This window comes from Hyperoodon ampullatus (assembly GCF_949752795.1).
Source record: "Hyperoodon ampullatus genome assembly, chromosome: 1".
Taxonomy (NCBI): domain Eukaryota; kingdom Metazoa; phylum Chordata; class Mammalia; order Artiodactyla; family Ziphiidae; genus Hyperoodon; species Hyperoodon ampullatus.
The window spans coordinates 51,127,017-51,138,651 of record NC_136914.1 but is presented as its reverse complement, the minus strand read 5'-3'; the positions used below and the strand labels follow the sequence as shown (position 1 = coordinate 51,138,651).

The 11,635-nt window shown below is 39.6% G+C and overlaps 1 protein-coding gene across 1 annotated transcript in view; it reads left to right on the top strand.

Annotated features, from left to right (window-relative positions):
- Positions 1-11,550: 11,550 nt before the first annotated feature.
- The window catches only part of LOC307059560 (alpha-fetoprotein-like), a gene marked incomplete at both ends in the record, with an annotated part of 38,629 nt that continues 38,544 nt past the window's right edge, over positions 11,551-11,635 (top strand). The window contains one exon of the mRNA XM_079713635.1: positions 11,551-11,635. Coding sequence (XP_079569761.1) covers positions 11,551-11,635 — 85 coding nt within the window.

Sequence of the window (11,635 nt, the reverse complement as noted above, 5' to 3'; positions counted from 1 at the left end):
TAAGAGTCTCTTGCTTCAGTATTTACATAAAAGAAAAGTGATATGTTAGGGATTTCAAAAATGTGTATAAAGGATCTCTTCCTCCCTGCAGTTTGTGTAAGATGAATTCACAAACTTTAGGAACAAAATGTTGAGTAGATATAGCAAGGATGTTCAGTGTCCAGGAAGAGAGACCTGGACCTCCACAGGGAGTAGGTTTGGATCTATGAAAAGCAAAACATAGTTACCACTAACAGTTTTTTTTATATACATGACTTTCCATCACTCAAGTTATAACATTTCATATTCTTTTGCTGCACAAGATACTATTTTTCTTTCCAGGTTTCAGAGAAAAAAGAGGAAGACCAACATACCTGCTTCCTATCTGTCCTGTGGTGAATTTCGTTTTCTGAGAAGAACACAGTAAAAAGATTCTTCTGTAATCATTATCTGAGATCATGTTATTGCAGCAAGAAATAAACAACAACAATATAAAGTTATTTCTCAAAGACTAATTGTCATGTGTCAACTTGTTAACAAAATTAAACAATCAAGGGTCATTCATTCCATCAGGATCTTTGGCTCATTGGCTATATCTACTACTTTATGGAAGACAGGACTCTGAAATAGCAATTGTGAGGGCAGAATCCTCACAGATTCTGTTCTTGATGTTACTGGGAAGAAAATGGGGAGTTGTGGGCATGCACCATGACCTCTACTACTACTACTACTACTACTATTACTACTACTACTGTTATTACTAGCTGGGATTGAATGTTTTCAATGTAAAAACATTGTCGTAGATACTTCTAATGCATTACCTCATTTAACTGTAACAACTCTATGAACTAAACCTTTTTTATTCCCATTTTACAGATAGGGAACCTGAGGCTTGGGGATATAAACAAATCTGTTCAATGTCATATGGCTAGTAATTGCCAGAACCAAGGTTTGAATTTGAGCCCTCTAATTTCAGAAGAATATTCTTGGCCACTGTACACACTGCCTGTGTATGGCCGTGTTGTGGGTGTCTTATAAAATCTGTTATTCGGAGAAGGGGAAAAGTGCCTAAGGCATCTGTGACAGTGATTCTTTTCTCCCCACATCCCCACTCCACACCAAAATTGCTATTATGCTGGAGCTGTAAGCTTGGCAGTGACGTCTAAGGAGAGGGAGTGGTAGGAACTGGGAAGCCAGGAAATGAAGGTTGGTCATGGGATCATGGCTTGATGATCCTGGCTGTTCTCTGAACTTTTAAGGTTTTTAGTATTTCAGTGTCTGAAATGAAAGATTATGACCATCAAAGAGATAATACATGAAAATATTCAGAGTTCTTTTGGTTTAACATTTAGAGCATAGTGTTTAGGATTCTTATTCATTTATCAACAAATATTTATTAGATCCTACTGTGTGTCAGACATTGTGGATGCAAATATGAGGTAATTAGACATGGTTCTTAAGTCCTGCTGGGCAGGGGAGAAGGATACTAAGCAATCGCATACAGTGTCATAGGTGCAGGATGGAAAGAGCCGCTGCTGTGGGAGCACATAGCACCCGCACTCAATCTAAGCTGAAGATGCAGGTGGGCGGGGAGCGTGGGGATTATATTCCTTCTGCCAGTAACTTGCTGTATGGCCTCAGACACAAGAACCCTATGATCTAAGACTCCCAATTCTTGGTGTAGGGTGAAAGAATAATCCCCATGTCACAAAGGCTTTAGAGAAATGTATTAAATTACTATATAAAGTATCCAATACAATGGCCAGCAGATAACAGGTGTTTAATTCATGAAGCTATTTTGTCCTTTTACCATTTTTCCAAGCACTCTTTTTTATTAACAAGGATAATAAGGAAGAAAATTTTACTTAAATAATGAATAATAAGTTCATCAAACAGAAGTGAAACAGAGAATAGTTTGCTAATTCAATTTTGTACCTAGTAGTGGATTCTGTTATGTGTCTAGTGCTATGTTAAGGGCAGCAGATATGAAACCAGAGACCCAGGAAACTCTGCCATCACAAGACTCTATTATCACAGAGGAAATTGCTGTACAACTCTCTCCACTGATGTGCCAGAGAACACACCGATAGAAGGCGGGTAACCAGTGTGATGTGAAAAAAGGAAGGAGAGGAATATTTTATACAGAAGTCGTGTTTTTCCTGGAGAAGAGAGGATTTGGAACAAGGGCAAGTCACACTTACTCTGTATTGCTTAGACAGAATCCGTACCAATGAATAGAACATACCTGGACTCACTCGATGCAGGAAGACTTTTCTAGTACTAGAGATTTTTGGAAATGTGATCAGCCTCGGGTGCTATAATGAGGGCCAAGGCTGAACGTGCATGAGCCATCAACACCCAGGTTTTTGGCGGGATCCAGGGATCCAGCCTTGCTCTTTCTAACTCTGTTTCTATGACTTGGACTAGAATTAGGTTTGCTGTAAAAATAATATTTATTAAAAATCATCATTGTGTTTTGTACTTGGACACCTTCCATTTTTGATCTTAAAGGTCAGCATGGAGATCTTCCTCTCTTAGAGAACAAATTCTGTGCTGTCTTTTGAATTCTATCACAAAACCCATTCCCTTGCCTTTGCTTAAATAATCCCCACAGCTTGTTTTTCTTCTGGTCTAAAATTCTGTTACTAATTACTAATAAAGGACTTAATTCTTTTTATGTCTTCAAGAATCTCTTACTGTGAAAGAAGGATTACCATGAGAAATTAATTTTTCCAAAATTTTTAAAAAGAGGAATTAGTTTAGCACACATAAAACAGTTTTTTTTCTTTAAGTGACAGTTACAATTAATTAATAGTGGCTATAATGAGGCATTGTGCTGTGAATGATTCTAAGGCTAGTCTAGGTTCAGAGAGAAAGAGTACAGTGATCAATTAGTAATGTCTGCAATGGGTGAAAGTCTGGCAGCACTCTTCTGAAGGATTTGCTATCCCTAGAGCAATAGGTCCATTTCTGATAGTCCCAGGAGGCTTAGAGTAAGATCTCAAGGGAACAGCTCTAAAGATGCAAGACAGAAAGAGATGCTGAGCATTAGGACCGTTTAGAGGACTCTGAAAATCTACCACACAGGGCCATCCATATTCTTTACCATAAGCCAGTGTGTCCCAAATCTAAATAACAGATTTGTTGTTGTTGTTGTTTTGCAGGCAAATATATGTCTCACTTGTGATATTTCTTCGCCTAGGAAACCAGAAATGAGAATATGTGGGTAGAAGAATCAATCGATGGACTGCCAGCTGTAAAGATTATCCGGTCAAAACCCTCCATCTATAAATGAGGAAACTGAGGACAGGAATGGTTAAAGTACTAACCAGTGATCTTCCATTTCCAAAACTTCTAGTCTTTACATTTAGCTTAAACTTTTTCTTTTAACATCTTTTTTGGAGTATAATTACTTTACAATTGTGTGTTAGCTTCTGCTGTATAACAAAGTAAAACAGCTATACGTATACATATATCCCCATATCTCTTCCCTCTTGCCTCTCCCTCTCACCCTCCTTATCCCACCCCTCTAGGTGGTCACAAAGCACCGAGCTGATCTCCCTGTGCTATGCGGCTGCTTCCCACTAGCTATCTATTTTACACTTGGTAGTGTATATATGTCCATGCCACTCTCTCACCTTGTCCCTAGCTTAAACATTTTATTTAACTAGTAATCACCTGTGTCCTGCCCTAGACCCAAGAACTGGATGATTGGCAAAACAGAAAATAGCTAAGGGATGTTGGGACCTCAGCTGTTAATACTAGCTCTTGGGTGGTGTGGGCTCTGACATCAGACAGACCTGAAGTTCTACCTGTGAGTCCATAAGCAAATTATATGACCCCGAGTCTTAATTTATTATTCAAGAAATAAGAATATGGCTATCTAAATATAATCATACAAAGTGCCACACTCACAGCAAGCACTCAGTAAATTAGGTCACATTCCCTTGGGTTTGCTCCCAAGATCTATGCTCCCCACTCTCTCCAGTGACCTAAAAATGTGCCCAGCACTGGAACCCAGGCCTTCACCATTTATTTGAATCTGGGAGAGTACATGTTTACCTGATCTCCTGGCATTTTCGAACTTTGCACATGTCAACAAACATTTCTAGGAAATGAGATATTTACCAAAAGTGTTTATTGATTACTTTATTCCAAGGTCTATGTGGTGTAATCTTGAAAAAACAGGTAGATTGACATGACTCGTTTTATTTTATTTTATTTATTTATTTAATTTTTAATATCTTTATTGTAGTATAATTGCTTTACGGTGGTGTGTTAGTTTCTGCTTTATAACAAACTGAATCAGTTATACACATACATATGTCCCCATATCTCTTCCCTCTTGCATCTCCCTCCCTCCCACCCTCCCTATCCCACCCCTCTAGGTGGTCACAAAGCACCGAGCTGATCTCCCTGTGCTATGCAGCTGCTTCCCACTAGCTATCTATTTAATGTTTGGTAGTGTATATATGTCCATGTCACTCTCGCACTTGGTCACAGCTTACCCTTCCCCCTCCCCCTATCCTCAAGTCCATTTTCTAGTAGGTCTGCGCCTTTATTCCTGTCTTGCCCCTAGGTTTTCATGACCATTAAAAAAAATTTTTTTTTTAGATTCCATATATATGTGTTAGCATACAGTATTTGTTTCTCTCTTTCTGACTTACTTCACTCTGTAGGACAGACTCTAGGCCCATCCACCTCACTACAAATAACTCAATTTCGTTTCTTTTTATGGCTGAGTAATATTCCATTGTATATATGTGCCCCATCTTCTTTATCCATTCATCTGTTGATGGACACTTAGGTTGCTTCCATGTCCTGGATATTGTAAATAGAGCTGCAATGAACATTTTGGTACATGATTCTTTTTGAATTATGGTTTTCTCAGGGTATATGCCCAGTAGTGGGATTGCTGGGTCATATAGTAGTTCTATTTTTAGTTTTTTAAGGAACCACCATACTGTTCTTCATAGTGGCTGTATCAATTTACATTCCCACCAACAGTGCAAGAGAGTTCCCTTTTCTCCACACCCTCTCCAGCATTCCTTATTTATAGATTTTTTGATGATGGCCATTTTGACTGGTGTGAGATGATATATCATTGTAGTTTTGATTTGCATTTCTCTAATGATTAATGATGTTGAGCATTCTTTCATGTGTTTGTTGGCAATCTGTATATCTTCTTTGGAGAAATGTCTATTTAGGTCTTCTGCTCATTTTTGGATTGGGTTGTTTGTTTTTTGATGTTCAGCTGCATGAACTGCTTGTAAATTTTGGAGATTAATCCTTTGTCAGTTGCTTCATTTGCAAATATTTTGTCCAATTCTGAGAGTTGTCTTTTCGTCTTGTTTATGGTTTCCTTTGCTGTGCAAAAGCTTTTAAGTTTCATTAGATCCCATTTGTTTATTTTTGTTTTTATTTCCATTTCTCTAGGAGGTGGGTCAAAAAGGATCTTGTTGTGATTTATGTCATAGAGTGTTCTGCCTCTGTTTTCTCCTAAGAATTTGATAGTGTCTGGCCTTACATTTAGGTCTTTAATCCATTTTGAGTTTATTTTTGTGTATGGTGTTAGGGAGTGCTCTAATTTCATTCTTTTACATGTAGCTGTTCAATTTTCCCAGCACCACTTATTGAAGAGGCTGTCTTTTTTCCACTGTATATTCTTGCCTCCTTTATCAAAGATAAGGTGGCCATATGTGTGTGGATTTATCTCTGGGCTTTCTATCCTGTTCCATTGATCTATATTTCTGTTTTTGTGCCAGTACCATACTGTCTTGATTACTGTAGCTTTGTAGTATAGTCTGAAGTCAGGGAGCCTGATTCCTCCAGCTCCGTTTTTGTTTCTCAAGATTGCTTTGGCTATTTGGGGTCTTTTGTGTTTCCATACAAATTGTGAAAAATTTTTTCTAGTTCTGTGAAAAATGCCAGTGGTAGTTTGATAGGGATTGCATTGAATCTGTAGATTGCTTTGGGTAGTAGAGTCATTTTCCCAATATTGATTCTTCTAACCCAAGAACATTGTATATCTCTCCATCTATTTTCTTTCATCAGTATCATAATTTTCTGCATACAGGTCTTTTGTCTCCTTAGGTAGGTTTATTCCTAGATATTTTACTCTTTTTGTTGCAGTGGTAAATGGGAGTGTTTTCTTAATTTCACTTTCAGATTTTTCATCATTAGTGTATAGGAATGCCAGAGATTTCTGTGTATTAATTTTGTATCCTGCTACTTTAAGAAATTCATTGATTAGCTCTAGTAGTTTTCTGGTAGCATCTTTAGGATTCTCTATGTATAGTATCATGTCATGTGCAAACAGTGACAGCTTTATTTCTTCTTTTCTGATTTGGATTCCTTTTATTTCTTTTTCTTCTCTGATTGCTGTGGGTAAAACTTCCAAAACTATGTTGAATAAGAGTGGTGAGAGTGGGCAACCTTGTCTTGCTCCTGACTTAGTGGAAATGGTTTCAGTTTTTCACCATTGAGGATGATGTTGGCTGTGGGTTTGTCATATATGGCCTTTATTATGTTGAGGAAAGTTCCCTTTATGCCTACTTTCTGCAGGGTTTTTATAAGAAATGGGTGTTGAATTTTGTTGAAAGATTTCCCTGCATCTATTGAGATGATCAAATGGTTTTTCTCCTTCAACTTGTTAATATGGTGCATCACATTGATTGATTTGCATACATTGAAGAATCTTTGCATTCCTGGGATAAAACCCAATTGATCATTCTGTATGATCCTTTTAATGTGCTGTTGGATTCTGTTTGCTAGTATTTCATTGAGGATTTTTGCATCTATGTTCATCAGTGATATTGGCCTGTAGTTTTCTTTCCTTGTGACATCTTTGTCTGGTTTTGGTATTGGGGTGATGGTGGCCTTGTAGAATGAGTTTGGGAGTGTTCCTCCCTCTGCTATATTTTGGAAGAGTTTGAGAAGGACAGGTGTTAGCTCTTCTCTAAATGTTTGATAGAATTCGCCTGCGAAGTCATCTGGTCCTCGGCTTTTGTTTGTTGGAAGATTTTAAATCACAGTTTCAATTTTAGTGCTTGTGATTGGTCCGTTCATATTTTTATTTCTTCCTGGTTCAGTATTGCAATGTTGTGCATTTCTAAGAATTTGTCCATTTCTTCCAGCTTGCCCATTTTATTGGCATAGAGTTGCTTGTAGTAATCTCTCATGATCCTTTGTATTTCTTCAGTGTCAGTTGTTACTTCTCCTTTTTCATTTCTAATTGTATTGATTTGAGTCCTCTCCCTTTTTTTCTTAATAACTCTGGCTAATGATTTGTCAACTGTATCTTCTCAAAGAAGTAGCTTTTAGTTTTATTGATCTTTGTTATTGTTTGCTTCATTTCTTTTTCATTTATTTCTGATCTGGTCTTTAGGATTTCTTTCCTTCTGCTAACTTTGGGGAGTTTTTGTTCTTCTTTCTCTAATTGCTTTAGGTGTAAGGTTAGGTTGTTTATTTGAGCTGTTTCTTGTTTCTTAAGGTAGGATTGTATTGCTATAAACTTCCCTCTTAGAACTGCTTTTGCTGCATCCCGTAGGTTTTGGCTTGTCATGTTTTCATTGTCATTTGTTTCTAGGTATTTTTTGATTTCCTCTTTGATTTCTTCAGTCATCTCTTGGTTATTAAGTAGTGTGTTGTTTAGCCTCCATGTGTTTGTATTTTTTACAGATCTTTTCCTGTAATTGATATCTAGTCTCATAGCATTGTGGTTGGAAAAGATACTTGATACCATTTCAATTTTCTTAAATTTACCAAGGCTTTATTTGTGAGCTAAGATATGATCTATCCTGGAGAATGTTCCATGAGCACCTGAGAAGAATGTATATTCTGTTTTTTGGATGGAATATCCTATAAATATCAATTAAGTCCATCTTATTTAATGTATCATTTAAAGCCTGTGTTTCCTCATTTATTTTCATTTTGGATGATCTGTCCATTGGTGAAAGTGGGTGTTAAAGTCCCCTACTATGATTGTGTTACTGTCAATTTCCCCTCTTATGGCTGTTAGTATTTGCCTTATGTATTGAGGTGCTCCTATGTTGGGTGCATAAATATTTACAATTGTTATATCTTCTTCTAGGATTGATCCCTTGATCATCATGTAGTGTCCTTCCTTGCCTCTTGTAATAGTCTTTGTTTTAAAGTCTATTTTGTCTGATATGAGAATTGCTACTCCAGCTTTCTTTTGATTTCCATTTGCATGGAATATCTTTTTCCATCCCCTCACTTTCAGTCTGTATGTGTCCCTAAGTCTGAAGTGGGTCTCTTGTAGACAGCATATATATGGGTCTTGTTTTTGTATCCATTCAGCCAATCTATGTCTTTTGGTGGGAGCATTTAATCCATTTACATTTAAGGTAATTATTGATATGTATTTTCCTATTACCATTTTCTTAATTGTTTTGGGTTTGTTATTGTAGGTCTTTCCTTCTTTTGAGTTTCCTGTCTAGAGAAGTTCCTTTAGCATTTGTTGTAAAGCTGGTTTGATGGTGCTGAATTCTCTTAGGTTTTGCTTGTCTGTAAAGGTTTTAATTTCTCCTTCAAATCTGAATGAGATCCTTGCTGGGTAGAGTAATCTTGGTTGTAGGTTTTTCTCCTTCATCACTTTAAATATGTCCTGACAGTCCCTTCTGGCTTGCAGAGTTTCTGCTGAAAGACCAGCTGTTAACCTTAGGGGGATTCTCTTGTGTGTTATTTGTTGTTTTCCCCTTGCTGCTTTTAATATTTTTTGTTTGTATTTAATTTTTGACAGTTTGGTTAATATGTGTCTTGGCATGTTTCTCCTTGGATTTATCCTGTATGGGATGCTCTGCTCTTCCTGGACTTGATTGACTATTTCCTTTCCCGTATTTAGGAAGTTTTCAAATATAATCTCTTCAAATATTTTCTCCGTCCCTTTCTTTTTCTCTTCTTCTTCTGGGACCCTTATAATTCGAATTTTGGTGAATTTAATGTTGTCCCAGAAGTCTCTAAGACTGTCCTCAATTCTTTTCATTCTTTTTTCTTTATTCTGCTCTGCAGTAGTTTCTTCCATTATTTTTTCTTCCAGGTCACTTATCTGTTCTTCTGCCTCTGTTATTCTACTATTGATCCCTTCTAGAGAGTTTTTAATTTCATTTATTGTGTTGTTCATCACTCTTTGTTTGCTCTTTAGTTCTTCTAGGTCCTTGTTAAACGTTTGTTGTATTTTCTCCATTCTATATCCAAGATTTTGGATCATCTTTACCATCATTATTCTGAATTCTTTTCCAGGGAGACTGCCTATTTCCTCTTCATTTGTTAGGCCTGGTGGGTTTTTGCTTTGCTCCTTCATCTGCTGTGTGTTTCTCTGTCTTCTCATTTTGCTTAACTTACTGTGTCTGGGGTCTCCTTTTCGCAGGCTGCAGGTTTGTAGTTCCCATTGTTTTTGGTGTCTGTCCCCAATGGCTAAGGTTGGTTCAGTGGGTTGTGTAGGCTTCCTGGTGGAGGGGACTAGTGCCTGTGTTCTGGTGGATGAGGCTGGATCTTCTCTTTTTGGTGGGCAGGTCTACGTCTGGTGGTGTGTTTTGGGGTGTCTGTGGCTGTATTATGATTTTAGGCAGCCTCTGTGTTAATGGATGGTGTTGGGTTCCTGTCTTGCTAGTTGTTTGGCATAGGGTGTCCAGCACTGTAGCTTGCTGCTCGTTGAGTGGAGCTGGGTCTTGGTGTTGAGAGGGAGATCTCTGGGAGATTTTTGCTGTTTGATATTACGTGGAGCTGGCAGGTATCTTGTGGTCCAGTGTCCTGAACTTGGCTCTTCCACCTCAGAGGCACAGCCCTGATGCCTGGCTGGACCATCAAGAGCCTGTCATCCACACGGCTCAGAATAAAAGGGAGAAAAAAAAAAAAAAGAGGAAAGAAAGAAAGAAGACAAAATAAAGTTAGTAAAATAAAATATAATTATATTAAGAAAAAATTTCGTTTTGTAAAAAAGTTTTTTTAAAGTAATAAAAAAATTTTTAAAATGGACAGACAGAACCCTAGGACAAATGGTAAAAGCAAAGCTATACAGACAGAATGACACACAGAAGCATACACATGCACGCTCACAAAGTGAAAAAGGGGGAAAAAAAATATATATATATATAGTTGCTCCCAAAGTCTACCTCCTCAATTTGGGATGATTTGTTGTCTATTCAGGTATTCCACAGACGCAGGGTACATCAAGTTGATTGTGGAGATTTAATCCACTGCTCCTGAGGCTGCTGAGAGAAATTTCCCTTTCTCTTCCTTGTTCGCACAGCTCCCGGGGTTCAGCTTTGGATTTGGCTCCGCCTCTGCGTGTAGGTCGCCTGAGGGCATCTGTTCTTTGCTCAGACAGGACGGGGTTAAAGGAGCAGCCGCTTCGGAGACTCTGGCTCAGTCAGGCCGGTTGGGGGAGGGAGGGGTACAGAGTTCGGGGCAAGCCTGCGTCGGCAGAGGCCGGCGTGACGTTGCAACAGCCTGAGGCGCGCCGTGCGTTCTCCCGTGGAAGTTGTCCCTGGATCGCGGGACCCTGGCAGTGGCGGGCTGCACAGGCTCCCCGGAAGGGAGGTGTGTAGAGTGACCTGTGCTCTCACACAGGCTTCTTTGTGGCGGCAGCAGCAGCCTTAGCATCTCATGCCCGTCTCTGGGGTCCGCGCTGATAGCCGCGGCTCGCGCCCGTCTCTGGAGCTCCTTTAAGCAGCGGTGTTAATCTCCTCTCCTCACGCACCAGGAAACAAAGAAGCAAGAAAAAGTCTCTTGCCTCTTCGGCAGCTCCAGACTTTTTCCCGGACTCCCTCCCGGCCAGCTGTGGCGCACTAACCCCTTCAGGCTGTGTTCACGCCGCCAACCCCAGTCCTCTCCCTGCGCTCCGACCGAAGCCCGAGCCTCAGCTCCCAGCCCCGCCCGCCCCGGCGGGTGAGCAGACAAGCCTCTCGGGCTGGTGAGTGCCGGTCGGCACCGATCCTCTGTGTGGGAATCTCTCCGCTTTGCCCTCCGCACCCCCGTGGCTGTGCTCTCCTCCGCGGCTCCGAAGCTTCCTCCCTCCGCCACCCGCAGTCTCCGCCCGCGAAGGGGCTTCTAGTGTGTGGAAACCTTTCCTCCTTCACAGCTCACTCCCACTGGTGCAGGTCCCGTCCCTATCCTTTTGTCTCTGTTTATTCTTTTTTCTTTTGCCCTACCCAGGTACGTGGGGAGTTTCTTGCCTTTTGGGAGGTCTGAGGTCTTCTGCCAGCGTTCAGTAGGTGTTCTGTAGGAGTTGTTCCACATGTAGATGTATTTCTAATGTATCTGTGGGGAGGAAGGTGATCTCCGCGTCTCACTCTTCTGCCATCTTGAAGCTCCTCCCCGACATGACTCATTTTAAAATCCAGTATTCGTTAATGAATGCTATCTATGAAAAATATTTCTTCATTGTCATGAATTTCTGTAATTTTTTGAGGGTCATAGTGGCCAAGGTGGAAAAACATTCACCAGAAAAACGTTAATTATTAATAGCAATTACTTGGAAAGAATATAAAAGGATTCTTCAATTCTCTCAAATGATAGAACGTACTCTATAAAGATTCATCTGAAATAATGAAGACTGTTAGACCCATATCTTTGCTTGTTTTCTTCAGCTACATTAAATGTCAGACTCTTCAGAGAAGTTTACTAGATGCAG